This window comes from Molothrus aeneus, chromosome 8 (genome assembly GCF_037042795.1).
Source record: "Molothrus aeneus isolate 106 chromosome 8, BPBGC_Maene_1.0, whole genome shotgun sequence".
NCBI classification, from domain to species: Eukaryota; Metazoa; Chordata; class Aves; order Passeriformes; family Icteridae; genus Molothrus; species Molothrus aeneus.
This window is the reverse complement of record NC_089653.1, coordinates 4,407,371-4,422,735: the sequence shown is the minus strand read 5'-3', so window position 1 is coordinate 4,422,735 and position 15,365 is coordinate 4,407,371. Positions and strand designations below refer to the sequence as shown.

The 15,365-nt window shown below is 43.7% G+C and overlaps 1 protein-coding gene across 2 annotated transcripts in view; it reads right to left on the bottom strand.

The window, feature by feature from the left end:
- PRKG1 (protein kinase cGMP-dependent 1) overlaps positions 1–15,365 on the bottom strand; it is a 381,904-nt gene that overhangs the window by 58,652 nt on the left and 307,887 nt on the right. For both annotated transcript variants that reach the window (XM_066554198.1, XM_066554197.1), the window contains exons 8-9: positions 8,134–8,199; positions 365–439 (exon numbers count right to left, since the gene is read on the bottom strand). In XM_066554198.1, coding sequence (XP_066410295.1) covers positions 365–439; positions 8,134–8,199 — 141 coding nt within the window. The remainder of the gene's footprint in view (positions 1–364; positions 440–8,133; positions 8,200–15,365) is intronic.

Genomic DNA, 15,365 nt, shown 5'->3' with positions numbered 1-15,365 from the left:
TCCCTCAACAACAATTCCCTCAACGACAATTCCCTCAACGACAATTCCAAGATCTAGAGTTTCTCGCATCACAATATATTTCTCACCTCAATATTTCAAGAGGGTTTCTGGATTCAAATATTGTGATTGAGCAGGACCTTGGGACCACCTGGCTTTGGGCACTGACCAGAGGAAACCCATCTCCATATTCATGGGGAGAACCAGGGAGACACGAGGAAGAAAATTCCTCCATCCACAGGAGGAATCTCTCCTTTTCAAGCTCTTTGGTACTATTGCATGGAGAACAAGGAGGGGCTTTTTGGGAATTCCAGAGGTGTACCATCAAAAAACAGAAGTTTGACCTCACCTGATGCTGAGCACTTACTTTGCTTTTGCTTCTGCATCCTCATAGGCTTTGTTGGAGACATCGTCCAGGCCCCCGATCAGGTGCTTGAAGGAGCTGTAAAGACAAAGGGACACTTTGAGAGGAAAATCACAGAAACACCAAGGTTGGAAAATACCCTGAAGATCATCCAGTCCCACCGGGTCCACCACTGAACCTGAAGAGATTCCACCTGGGAGCCAAGAAATCCAGTGTGGCTTTTTGGCAGCAAGCAGGGCTGGATCTTGATGCTGGTGACCCAGCAGGCCCAGAACTCAGAAATGCTGGAGATGCAGAAACCAATGCCAAGAAGATCCAAAATTATTTATCCAGCCCACTGAAATGGCTGCTGAAGGTTTTCACCCTCCAGCAGAAGTTTCAGAGTAAATGTGGCTGGTGGGGGCACCTCAACAATCACATCCCTGTCCTCCAACCAGGAACCCTGTAAATCCCTCTGCTTCCAAAGTGAAATGTTCACCTCTGGATCCCAGCTTTCTCATCTTTTAGAGAAAGAGAATCCAAAAACACGTCAAAGGGGGTTCAAACTGAAAGAGAGGGAATTCAGGATATTGGGAATTAGGAATTGTTCCCTGGCAGGGTGAGCAGGCCCTGGCACAGAATTCCCAGAGCAGCTGGGGCTGCCCCTGGATCCCTGGCAGTGCCCAAGGCCAGGCTGGAGCAGCCTGGGACAGTGGAAGGTGTCCCTACCCATGGCAAGGGGTGGAACTGGATGATCCTTACTATCCCTTCCATCCCAAACCATTCTGGGATTCCATGAAAAACCAGAAATTAATAACTGAAATCAGTGAATGCCTTGAAACAAAAATATTCCAGGTGAAAAGCTACTTTCTACTATCCAATTCCAGTATTCCCAGTCTGGGTCTGTGCCACACAGGTTTTCTTTTTTTCAAGGAAGAAGAATTTGAAAGGATGAACTGCTGCAAACCAGAGTCTCTTGACTGATCTCTGCCCTAATGTCACAGCCTCACAAATGAAAACCCTGCAATTCTTCTGTGCTCCTGACACTCCTGAGGCACGAAACACGGAGCTCAAGAAAAGGAATTGCTCTAAGTTGACAAAAAAATGAACTGAAACATTGAAAAAAATAAAAGAAAAAGCCGCATTTCTGACATAAGGAATAAGAAGGGGATGTTTAATATGGCCCTTTCTCAAGGAGGATTTGTAGGATCAAAGAGAATGAATGGCACTGAGCAGGTGAGGAAAAGCCAGGGCAGCTGGGGAAATGCAATGTCCTGCCAGGCATGGGGTGAGCTGGGATACTCAGTGTTCCTGGGACAGGAATGACGGGACCCTGGCTGGCTCAGACAAACTGACAGTCCTGAGAGGGTCCTTTAGGAGATGCCTGACCCCATGGAATGCACCCCATGGATGTGCGGAGACAGCACTTAGGGCAGAACCAAGGGAGGCACAATTATCCTGTTGGAAAAAGCTGCATTTTCCCCATCACTGTGGGGCAGGAGGTGACAACTGGGAGAGCTGGTTTGGATCTGGAGCTGCTGGAAGGGCTTTTCCAGTGGAATTCTCCTTCCTGGGGCTATTCCAGAGCTGTGTGCACACAACCCTGTGCTCTGGCCTGCTGGAGCAGGGAGGTGCCACCAGGTGCCCACTGTGGGCCCTTCCAAACTGACCCATCCTGGGATTCTCTGCTGGGAATTACAGCTCAGGAAATGCCCTCTGCCCACACCAATTTCCCCAGTCTTCCACTCCACTTAATTCATTACATTTTAAATAATACAATCAAGAAAATAATTTTTGCAAGCAAATTCATTAATTCATTTATGAGGAAGAGAAGGCACAAACCGTTTGCTCTCACATAAACTCATGTTAGTGGTTTTTAACCAATCTGGTAATTACTAATATTTTTAATATTAGGATGTGTTAATAATGGGAGTAACTTTTCAACCCCAAATTCCTTGCTCAGCAGTGAAAACAGGAATAACTCAGCTCTTTCAGCATCTCAGGTTTTATCTTCCTGCTGCTGGGAATGTGCCACAGGATGAAGCCAAACCTTGGAAAGTGACAGTGAGACAAAAGCAGGACTGGGGTGTTAATGCCTTATTGCATCCCAAACAGGTATTTAGACAATTAATTAACACAGTAACACCATCCTGGAAGGCCATAAGACATTACCTAACCACTATATTGTGATTTAGGCTTGATTGGCTTAGGAAAATGTGGCAGGGTTAAAAATACCCTTTTTTTTTGGCAATGCAAATAGATCTATTCTAGTGAAACAAAAAAGAAAAAAAAACTCACTGAAAGGAGCAACAACAGTTTCTCTAAACCCCTTAATTTTTATTAAAAATTTTAAGCCAGATTTAGCACTGGGCAAGCTATCAAAGTTCACTTGAGTCCCTTTTTTATTGCCCATCTCAACATTGCTGAAGTCTCAGCTCAGTCCCAGAATTCAATCAGAAACTGCTCGGGTTTCTTTCTCCCCCTGGCCTTTTCTCTTCGTTTTTTCTATTCTCTCCTCATAACCAATTTTCTCCATGGATAAACTTTGCTCTGACTGGGAGAAACAGCAGAGCAGCAAACCCTAAAATCTCCACTGAAAGAGCTCAGCTCAGCTTATATGGGGTCAGTCATGCCAGGATAATACTTTTTTATTTCATTTTTCTCCAATTTCCCTTGCCAGGAGGGCCAAACCAATACCCTTTGTTGACACCTCACAGCCCTCCCTGAAAAAAAAAATCAAACCCAGGCTTTGAAACACAGACAAAAATAGGAAATGCAAAGTGGAAAAGCAGAAAATAGCTGAAATATTTAAAATGTTTCCTTAAAAAAACGTGCATCCTCTTGATATGTGCAGCTGAAGAAGACAAGAATCTGGAAAAACAGCATTTAGAGTAAATTCCAGGTAATTCTGTAACTCTCTGTCAGCAGCAGCTGGGCTTTGAGTTGTTCTGGCTCTGATCCATCAGCTCCTCTCTCTCTCCATTTGCATGAGGCAATTTTGTCCTCCCAACACCCACAGTGCTGCTAAATCTCCGAGCTCCAGGAAAACGTTGTTGGCACCATAAATAAATTATATCGAGAGGAAAAAAATCCCATATAAATAAAAGATGAACCTGGATCAACCTCAGTGTAAATATTCTGACAGTTCAGGAGCAGCCACAAACACTTTCAAACACTTTCACAGTTTCAAGAGGTAGGTAGGTGGAAAAAAAAAAAGAATTATAGAGTGGCACCAACTTGTACCTGAGGGTGCCAGTGATGATCCAAACGTCAGGAATGAGTTTGGAGCCTTTCCCTCCTGTTTTCTCTCCATACAAAGGGCCTACAAGTGAAGTCTGTCTGTGCATCTTTATTCAAACTGATCCACAGAACAGATGCTCAAGGAATGTCTGCACCATTTTTATCAGAAGACCTTTTACAGACAAGTTCCTAAAGGACCAATCCGTCAAATCCAGCATGTATTTGTTAACTTCTCCCCAACTGTACTTCTGGAACAAATCTAATAACGCCTCCAAGGAGCCTGGAAATTCACCAGGATGAGCTCTGACAAGGCCAAGCTCAGAACAATTTGGAGGCAGCACCATTGAGCAGCTCCCAGAGTAACTTTTTTCCCAGAGGATGAATTCCTGCAGTGCCACTACAGGAAAAACTTCATTAACAACAGCCTTGATCTTGTAGGGTCAAGGCAAGTCCTAAAGACAGAAAGTGCATGAATTGTAAATAAATGTTAAAAAAAAGCACTTGGAAATAAAAATGCCTTAAAACCATCTGAGAGGTGCTGTGAAATATGAATGTGTGTTCCCAGAGTGGAGGTTTGAGCAGCAGGAAATGGTGGGGCTGCAATGAGCTGCGTGGCTCCTCAAGTACCCAAAGGCTTCCCCAAATTCCCTCAGATGATCAGATATCCAGCTGGCCTTTTTTGTCACAATTCACATTAATGCTGTGTGGAGTTTGTTGAAGTTTCCAAGCCAATTCCCTAAGCCCATGGTTGGGTCTGTGCTCCATGGCAGGAAGAACATTGGCTAAATCAATCCCAACTCACCCGAGAGCTTGAGCATGGAGCCCTGCTGTGCTCCCTGACAGGGCTGCCACCTCATTTCCTCACCCTTGTCACCCTCTCACTTCCTTTTCTCCACTGGATTACTGTACCTCCTCTTCTGTGTTGAAATATTTATGATAATGGGAAATTCCTTGGAATGTTTCCTTTCTGAATTCCAAGTTCTTTCTTTCAAATACACCTGACTAGGTAGGACTACACATATTTTCGTCTTCCTTCCTTGGGGGACCAAAATGGATGGTGCTCCCAATGGGAACCATAGAATTCCTAGAAAAGTTTGAGTTGGAAGGGACCTTAAAGCCCATCCAGTGCCATGGGCAGGGACATCTTCCACTATCCCAGGGTGCTCCAAGCCCCATCCAGCCTGGTCTTGGACACTTCCAGAGATCCAGAGGCATCCACAGCTTCTCTGGGAATCTGTGCCAGGGCCTCCCCACCCTCACAGGGAAGGATTAAGAGCATTAAGGACCAAATCCCACTGAAATTCATTATTCCAGTAAAGGAAGGTACTCGAAAACACAACTGCAAGACGGGAAAAAATGCCAATACTTTTTGTGACAAATATTTTCAGGACAAGGACAAGTGGGAACAAAGTCCATGGGATGCAACAAATGCTTCCTGCAGGTTGTTTTCACTGTTAGATCAGGATTTTGCTCATTCCTATGCCAGAAAAGGATGCTGGAAATGCACTTTGCAAAGCACATCTTCCTAGATTGGCAAAAATAGCTGTACTACTTTTTGGGAGTCTTTGGGGTGTTTTTGAGGCTGGAAGAGCCCTCTTGTTTCACAAGGAAATTAAAAAGCAAGGCAGCACCACCATCATCTGGTAATTAAAGACCCATCATGAGCTCCAGTTTGACTTCCCTCATGGTATTTCCCACTCCTGCTGCTTCAGCCCTGTAGCCATTTTATACATATTTTTTAAATTCCAGAGATCCTTTTGGGCAAAGCATTCCCTCCTGTCATGCTTAAGCAATTTCCTTCTCCAACCCAACTTGCCCAGAGCTCCTGGCTCATCCCTGTGATGAAAGATTCCCACATTATTCACCCCTAAACTACAAACACTGCAGCAGCTAAACCAGCCCTAAAATTGCTGGGAAAATTGGCAAATCCAGAGCCAACCCAACTTAAGCAATTCCCTTTCCAAACCCTACTTTAGCAATTCCCTTCTCCAACCCAAATTCAGCAATTCCCTTCTCCAACCCAACCTGCCCACAGTTCCTGGCTCATCCCTGTGATGAGTTTCCCCTGTTATTTACCCCCAAACTACAAATCCTGCAGTAGCTAAACCAGCCCTAAAATTGCTGGGAAAATTGGCAAATCCAGAGCCAGGCTCATGCCTCCCTTAGGAATAACTTCCTGTGGCACCGAGGTGTGATTGACTTTGTTAATGAGATGTGGCAGCTGGAACAATTTTTGGATGCCTTGGGAAGCCTTCCACAAGGAATTGGGAAGAGTTGCCCTGCTGTAGATAATTCCAGTGGGTGATACTGGTCAGTGATTCTCCAGGAATCCCATGTGTTAAGGAAAAGGTCTTTTCCCACCATTTGTTTTTTTGAAACTGCAGCACCAGTTTTGCTGAGCTGCTTCAGATGGGGACACCCACAGAGCATGGAAATTGCTGCTTCAGTGGTTCCATCTGATTAGGCAAAGAGCTTGTCTGGGAAAAGGAAAATATTTGGCAGCCTCAGTGACTTGTGTCAACCCTCCTGCTGCATGGAACAAATTCCAGCTGCAGGGAACACCCACTCCCTGCTCCCACTGCCACCTCCTGTGTCACTCAACGTTCTCATCCACCACCACAACCCAAAAGATGTAAAAATTTGCTGTCTGGATATAAAAAACTGGTTCTTTTTTCCTCAGCCAATTTCCCAAATTGTCACAAGTCCTGTGAGTTTATCTCCACATGAAATGATGCTCCTGCTGTTGTCATTCCTATAAAATAACAGCCTTAGGAAGAGCTGGGACATGAAATTCAGCCCTGGCCAGGACACAGGACAGCCTGCTCTGAGCTATAAATAGGGCTATCAATAGGGTCACTTTTCTTGCCCTATAAATAAGAATTTTTAAAATAGTGTTACTCTGCTAATTGCACAATGTTAATAGAATCTCTGAGGTAGATTAACCACAGCTTCATCCGTTTAAATTTAACTTGTACTTCCTTACTATTTCAAGGGCACTGAATGCTGAGGACAAGGCACAGGAGACAAGGAAAGGAACAGTTTGGGAAATTATCAGGAATGAGTGACTTGAATTATTTGGGGTTTTTAACTCTCACAGTGCAAACCAAAAATACCTGCTGCAAAAGTGTAAAAAAAAAGTGTAAATTATTCATTGCTTTTCATTTCCCTGAATTAATGATTGCTAAATTATCTAATTATTAAAAGCAAAAATATTATCAAAATATTATCTTGCTAAATAATAAAATTCTTCTTCTTCTCTTTGCCCCTCAGCACGAGAAGGGAGGGTGCAGGTTTTACCTACGAGGTTGAGAAAGGAGCCCTCAGGTGTTCCCCACCTGTGTTCAAGGGACAGACCATGGGTTTTGCAATTAATAATTAACATAAATCAGAACTTATCAGGATTTCTGAAGGTTTTCCCCAGCTCAGCCTGTACAGAACACTGGATTTACAGAAATGGTGGCTTGTGAGATAACACAAACCACTGGTGTTCCATCAGGATTGAGGGGATGGAGATCAGCCCTAAAGGAGCACAGAATCCCATCTCCCACCAGAACACAAGAAGGGCTCCAGAATCACTTCTAGAGACCCACAGGGATCATGGATCCAGCTCCTGCCCAGACACCCCAACAATCCACACTGCTCTAAAAGCTCCAAGCCCACAGGTGGGTCCTACATACTTCAAAAATCCAATGGATTTATTTTCCTTTCCAACATCAGCATTTTTTTCTCATTATTCCACAGTTTCTGGCTCCCTCCTGAAGGTTTCTTGGGGCTCCTGCATGGGGGGAGGCAGTGAAAAGTCAACACCTGTTCACCCTCTCTGTGGGTTTCACAGATCCTTAGCACATTCCCATGGAAAGATTCCCATCATCTTGGGAGTGTCCATGTCTTGTTCTGGTCTGTGCCAGAGCTGCACAACAGGAAAACCAGCCCAGGAATTTTGTTCCACTTTTATGTCATTTTTTTAATCCCATTCCCAGTAACTGCAGAGAGCAGCTGGATTTGCAGCACTGGAGCATCCAAGGCACAGTTTTTTCTGGATTAACCCCCCTTAATACTCTCAAGCTTCCTGTATAAATTATTATTTTACTCTTCTGATGTCCTGCATCTCCTCTGAGTGACAGAGCTCCCAGCAGGGCTGTGGCCTTCTCCCAAGGACTCTCCATCCCCACACGGGACTGGGATACACCTTGCTCCAACACGTGCCAGGAGCAAATGCTGTGGAATTTCCACAGTAATTCCAGCTTCTCCTTTATTTCAATTTGGACTTTCTGTGATTCTAATAGTCACTATTGAGTTTTGTAATGGTCACTGTTGAGTTTTCTAATAGTCACTATTGAGTTTTGTAATGGTCACTGTTGAGTTTTGTAATTGTCACTATTGAGTTTTGTCTCACTGACTTAGGGGCACCTTCCCTCCACTCATCAAATCTGTGACTTTATCATCCCAAATTAAGAAGCCACTCTGGAGAAGATGATCCAAGGCTCTCATTAAGCTCTGGAAAAGGTTTAAGTGGGAGTTTCCCTCAGCCCCAGGCAGAAGGAGGAACTTACTCTCTGTCTATGACCAGACAGGTGACCGCTTCAGCTGCAATGACGTTGGCTGTCCTGACATCCTCCCTGCAAGAAAAAACACATTTCTCCAGTTATTTCCATGACAATCTTCTGATTTCCAGCACACAGGGTTCTTCAAGCACTTTGAGGACAAATTTCTGGCTCTCACAGCTTTTCCTTGCTGTTTTCATCATCCATTTAGGCTAATAAAAGACTAGCATTCAAAGACTAATAAAAATAATCAATTTAATTCATTTTAATCAGGTCGGTTTGGTGTTCCAGTGTTTAAGAGTCAGTGCTGCATTTTCTGGGCTCACTTTATCCCAATTTCCTCCAACCTTTCCATGTCCCAAGGTTAAGTGGATTACAGTCACTTACACCCCTCTTTTGCACACCCCTCATTCATTTAGGCTGGAACACCACTCTAGGCTTCCACTGAGGCAGAAAATCAGATTTACAGGTGCTGTTAGAAATAGAAATTCCCATTTAAAGACTGGAGGTATTAAAGCAGGAATATGGTTAAAAAAGGGTGATGCACGTGCACTCTCACTTTGAGGTCATCATTAATTAACTTTAATTTCTTCATGTTCATACCTTTAGAGCAGAGCAAGCAGAAATACATTAATACTCCAGCCTGTGCTGTAATGCTGACTCTGAGTCTATTTGGACTGGAATTAAGTGTGTATTCGTGCTAATTAACCCCACTGATAAATCACATTGTGCTAATTTAAAGCAATGAGAAAGAAGTAGTGGAACAGAAGTGGATAATTATCTCTATTAACTCCTAAAACTTGGGTAAATACAGAGAGGATAAGGAAGGATAATATTGAATTCCTCATTAAGTTGCTGTAGCCAGCTTTTGACAATATATTGATCCATTAAAATGAGAATCCAAACTTGTTGGTGTCCACTAATTCCCATTAAAACTCAACACATTTGTCCTATTATCCCAGATGCCACAAAAAGACATTTATCCCTGTAAATTTATGGATCACAGACATTATTTGCTTACTCCTTTATACTTAGATGATTACAGACCAGGAGAAAACAATCAAATTGGTGGCCTCAGCTCCAACATTTTCAATAAAATTGGAAATGAGGTATTCAGATGCACAAGGGACTGTTGTAATTTCTGCTAACTTCTATTAACCCATCCTTTTCTAGAAGGTGACTTTGGCCAGCAGTTGCAGCACAGGCAGGTACAGAAATTCGTGGCATTAAAGGCCAATGAAACCTTGGAAGTGCATGGCATGAAAAGCTCCAAGTGCAAGGCATTAATTGGGAAAGAAATTACTAAGAGGGGATTAAAGGCAAGAGCAACCACCAGCAAGTGCCCAGCACTAAGTGAGAGAGCAACTGTTCCAAGCAGGTGGCATTAAACACAACAAATAATTACTACAAGTGCACAGAGTTCAGTGCAGAAGTTGCTATTGCAGGTGCATGCTATTAAGTGCAACGAGTAATTACTACAAGTCCAAGAGTAATTCCTACCAGTGCACAGCATTCAGTGGAAAATTAACCACTAGGAAGTGCACAGCTTTAAATGCAGAAGGAATTACTACAGGTGCGTGGCATTAATTGCAAGAAGTAATTACTACACGTGAACTGCACCAAATGCAGGAGTAATTACTATAAGGGCACAGCACTAAATGTAATAATTACTGCAAGTGCAAAGCATTAAACCCAGAAGTTACTACTAGTAAATGCACAGCATTGAAGGGAAAAGTAACCGCTAAAAGTGCAAGATATTGAATACAGAAGTTACTACCAGGGCAGGGCATTAAATGCAACAAATAATCATGGTATTAACTGAAACAGTAACTACTACAAATGCAGAGCATTAAAACCAGAGGTAATTACTCCCAGTGCACAGCATTAAATGAAAAACTAATTACTAGTAAATACATGAAACAAGTAATTATACCAGTGCAAAATATTAAATGCAGAGGTTACTCCCAGTAAATGCACAGCTTTAAAGGCAAAAGTAACTACTACCAGTGCAATGACAAGTGAAAATACTGCATTAAACGATAAAAAAACAGGTAAAAAATAGTAAAAATGGTAAAAAATGGTAAAAAAACAGGTAGTTTAATTACTACAAGTGCATTAAATACAAGTAATTATTTCAACAGCACAGCACTAAGCAGATATTAGAATTGTAATGTGTAAAACAGAACATATTGACAATTAATTAATTAATTAATTAATTCCTGGCAGTGCCCCACCACCGCCTGTGACCCCAGGGAGGAGAGGAGAGCACTGACTCAGACACTCCCTGGCCTTCATCCCCTTCCTCCTCCTCCTCCTCGGAGCTGCTACCCGAAAATCCGCGTTCCTCATCCGTGGAGCTGCCCTCGCTCCCCGAGCGCTCCATGGCCCTGGCTGCTCCCTCATTCCCCCCGGGCACTCCTGATCCCCTCCAGCCCCCAGCTCTGTGCCACCCCCTGGCAGGTGCCAGCTCCCTCCATGCCAGGGCACCTGCACAAAGGGCACAGCTGCTGCAGGGGCCCGCGGAAACCCAAGAGGAGAGGATTTGGGAGCCCTCAGGATATCCTTGGCTGTGGAAAAGGGCCAAAAGTTCCAGCAGGAGACCTCGTGTGCCCTTTCCAGCTCCTTAGCCCTGCAGTGGAATTAGGTGGCAACAAAAATCCAGGTTCCTAAATGTTCCCAGGTGTGCCAGTATCACTATAGGACGTGAAATAAGACAGCGCAGACACGCAAGGTAAAAGAGAGTTTTTGAATTTCTGACTCTAACATTTATAGTTTTCCAAAAATGACAGTGGATGGGAGGGTGACAGTGCCACCTCTCCAATGACAAACCAACAGCCTACCAAATTTTTCTCCTCTATAAAAGAACACAAAACAATTCGTTATTTACATAAAGTGTGTGAGAAAGTTGGTTACAAGAACGTAAACATCAGAAAGCTTAGAAAAACTGAAAAAATCAGGGTGACATGCCACCACACCAATGGAAACATGAGGATGTTATTTAAGGGATGAAATGTACAGATCTGTTTTCCTCCTTGGAATTTACAGCCAACTTCACCACATTGGGAAGTTACAACAATTTTTCTTCTGACAAGCTGTCAACAACTCAATTTAAGAAGAGATAAGTTTACACTTCAGCCTCTGTCTCGTGGTTTTACCATAGGCTGCCATAACTTGCTCTAAATGTAAAAATGTTTGAGGCAATTCCCAATATTTTTTTTGCTTTTTTCTGCCTTCCTACATGCCCAAACTGTTTGAAGTCCTTCTCCAGTACCCTCTCCCATAGCTCCCACTGCTCCCAGTCCCTTGGATAGGGACTCCACCTCTGCCCTGGCTAGTCAGTCCAATGTTTGACAGCTCTTTCTGTAAAGGAATTTTTTCCCAATATCCAGCCTAAACTTCTTCTGGTGCAATTTGAGGCCGTTTCCCCTGGTCCTGTCCCTGTTCCTTGGGAGCAGAGCCCGACATCCCCTGGCTGTCCCCTCCTGGCAGGGAGTTGTGCAGAGCCACAAGGGCCCCCTGAGCCTCCTTTGCTCCAGGCTGGTGGAATCCCAGCAGCAGCTCCCGGGAGTTTTTCTTTACTTTTAGAACCCTCAGTGCCATAAAGACAGAGCAGAATTTCCTTGACCAACAGAGCCTTGAAAGACCAGAGGCCTCAGCTTCATAAATATTCCAGCCAATTATCACAAACAGCTCCTCTTTCTTCGTAAATCTTGTTGTACAACCCTTGGCAGGGCTTAAACCTTTCAGCTGGAGCCACTGGGAGTAAAAATATATTTTAGGAGCAGTCGGTGAGTGCTAACAAGATGCTCACAAGGCATAAAACAAAGTATTAGAGGGAGCTGGTACATTTTCTATTTGAAGAGTTGTACATTTGGCTTATATTGAGTAAAAAAACCAGTAAAATAGTATTTTTGAAGCTAAACGAGCTGAATTGTTGTTCTCTAAGAAATGTTTTGTTTTCCCAATACCCATGAACCTTAAATCACATGGGGTTTTTGCTACATGTCCTCAAACTGGGGTACCTTGGAGTCAAATCCCTCCTGTTGTATTTCATTCCCTTTTAGGAAGTGAGATTTTAATGCCTGATGGAATTTTTACAAGATTTTTTATGAAATGGCTTTTCAAGTGCAGCTTTTTCAAGCGGCACCTTTTATTAGTTTCACATTAAAATCTATAAAAGTTTAGTAGAGCATGCTGTGTTTATTAATCCCAGTGATACATTTTTAAACATCAATCCAATGGCAAATGGATGCTGGGTTCTCAGGAAGATGAAAGGTTGGAAAGCCAAACTTTGGGCTGTGTGGGGTGGATTTCCCCCATGGAAATCAGGCATGTCCAGGTGATTGAATACAGACATGGATTCATTAAATTTGGAGAAGAACTCCAAAGTCATCGAGTTCAATCTTTGATGAGGCTTGGAGCAGCCTGGGAAGGTGTCCCTGGATGGGCTTTGAGGTCCCTTCCAACCCAAACCAGTCTGTGACCCCATGGACACAGCCCCATCCAGTTGTTTCCTGATGTTCGCCATTTCCCTCCCTAAAAAATGAGGATAAAAACCTCATTTCTTAGCTCAAGAATCTAGAGAGCCTCAAAGGACCACCCAGAGCAGGTGGGTCAGTGCCTGGACCTTGGTGGCTGCCCTGCAGAACCCGCCTGGGAGAGTCCCTGGCAGAAACCTCCTGTCCTGTGGGACCTCAGGAGATGAGTGCTGAGATCAGCTGAGAATGCTCTTAATGAGGCTTTTCAGAAATAAAAAATGAGGTCTTCCCTGGTGGGTTTTAAATTATGCCACAGGATGATCCAGAGGTTCCTAATTTGCTGCTATTTGAGTTTTTTAATGCATTTTCCCACCTCCCAGCACTGTGCACTTGACCTTGTTACAATATTCTTAATAAGGCTGATTTAAAGCATTTAGGACAAGACATGTCAGATAGGTGAAAAAATGGGAAAAATCAATTATTAGCTTAAATTTAGCAATAAGAGCTCAAAGCCCAGTATCTCTATCTTCACTTCTATTTTATTGGGCATTTTCTGATTATACCGTGACTTTCAGGTGAGAGATAAGAATCAGCTTTATTGGGTATTCTGAGGAGTGGTACCCAAATTTGGTGATCTTCTATCCTTTAAAAAGGGGGATTTGCCTGCCTGGAGACTTAAAAACGTCTTTTTCAAGCTTTGATTACCTTTTATTTCTATAAACAAAATAAAATTTAAATAATAATAATAATAAATAATTTCTATAACTTCACCTGCATCTTGGCCTATAGTCGCAGCAGGGAGAGATGCAACAACCACCTGCCTATTCTTGATTTAATAAAAAAGAAATAAATAATCAAGTTTTATGTGCCAAAACCCAACTAAAACCAACTGGCATGGAAAAAAAATTAATTCCTGGCCCTGATGGGGGTAACCTGGCACTGGGAGTACAACAGCAGCATTAGGAGAGCAATTTAGGGTTGTGACCCAGCAGATTCCCAGGAGGAAAGGGATGGGTCCCCATTCCCAGGCTCATCTCCCAGGATTTCAGTGCTCTGAGGACACCTTTAAGGTGATTTTATAGGGGTTTTATATGGCAGGTGCTGCTGGCCACCCGAATATGAAGGTGGAAGATTCAGCACTCAGCACTGGGAAGGCACAATAAAACCCTCAGCAATTATTACACTCATCATTTCAAGCCATGATGACCCTTCAAGAAACCTTGTCTTCCTTTTATCATTTTTATGAGGTGAGCAGGTATTTAAGAACGAATTGGGATGAATTCCAACACAGTGTTTGAATCTGAGGCCATTCAGCACAGGAAGGACTCACAGCACTAAAAATCAGGAGCAAAAGTGCTCGTCCTCCATGGGAGGGTCTGCACTAAACCACTTCCACAGTGTTAAAATGGGCAAGAACTTATGGAAATTTCATTATGGAATAAAAGGGTTTTTATAAAATAAAATGTCTGTCAAAAGAAGAAATAAAGCACAAAGCTTAAATAAAATATCTATGGGGAAAAAGCCCAGACATGAGGCTGACTTATAGCCCTGGATTTTGAAAAACAGCCCTGGAATAGTCTGGGAAAGTCACGTGGAGATTAAGAATTACATTTTCTTAATAAATGTTCTGATATTAATATTCCCATGGGCCTTTCAAGTAGCACTGGGTGTCCTTGGGATGTCAGTGTGTCCATGGGAATCAAATTCCTCCTCAATTAGCTTTCTATAAAAGGGGAATTTGGGTGCATTCAGGACAAAGTGAAGTTTTATCTAAAAGTTTCTGTCTTCTTGGAATATTCACATTCCAAATGTGAATCCAAGGAAGGATTCCACTGTTTAAGTGTCCAAGGAGAGGCTGGACAGGGCTTGGAGCAGCTTGGGATAGTGGAAGGTGTCCCTGCCCATGGCAGGGGTATGAATGGATGGGATTTAAGGTCCTCCCCAGCCCAAACAGTTTAGGGATTGACATTTGGGTTTGAAATTCCCTAAATATACAATATATAAAGAAAATAATAACTATTTCTTTCCTGACAAACAGCACTTTCCAGATCCACAACTCACAGGTAGCAAACCCCAGGGAACACAATTCCCTGTGGCTCTCTCTTTGCTGGTGATGAGCCAGGAGCCAAACTTGGACGGGAACTTCCAGAAGCTGGAGTGCCAAGGGAAGGTGCCAGATGGATTTGGGATGTTTACCTGCACACCTGTGCAAAGTGGCACCCTCAGCTCAGTTTCCACCCAGGTGTCCACACTCCCAAATGCCAAACAGCCTTTTCTGAAACATCTACCCACAGCCAGGAGGGTCCATTTCACAAATCCCATTTCAGCCAAACAAAAATTCCACCTTCTGTTAATTCCACTGAGCTTTTCTGAGTCCTTCAGGCAAACAGAGGGATGGGTTATTGGCAGTGCTGGGGTGGGAACACTGGGAAGTCAGAGAACCATGGAATGCTTTGTGTTGGGAGGGGCATGAAGGATCAGCTCATTCCACCCCTGCCATGGGCAGGGACACCTTCCCCTGTCCCAGGCTGCTCCAAGCCCTGTCCAACCTGGCCTTGGGCACTGCCAGGGATCCAGGGGCAGCCCCAGCTGCTCTGGACACCCTGTAGAAACAATTCCTCATTCCCAATATCCCATCCATCCCTGCCCTCTGGCACTGGGAAGCCATTCCCTGTGTCCTGTCCCTCCATCCCTTGTCCCCAGTCCCTCTCCAGCTCTCCTTTAAGCCCTGGAAGGGGCTCTCAGCTCTCCTGGAGCCTTCTC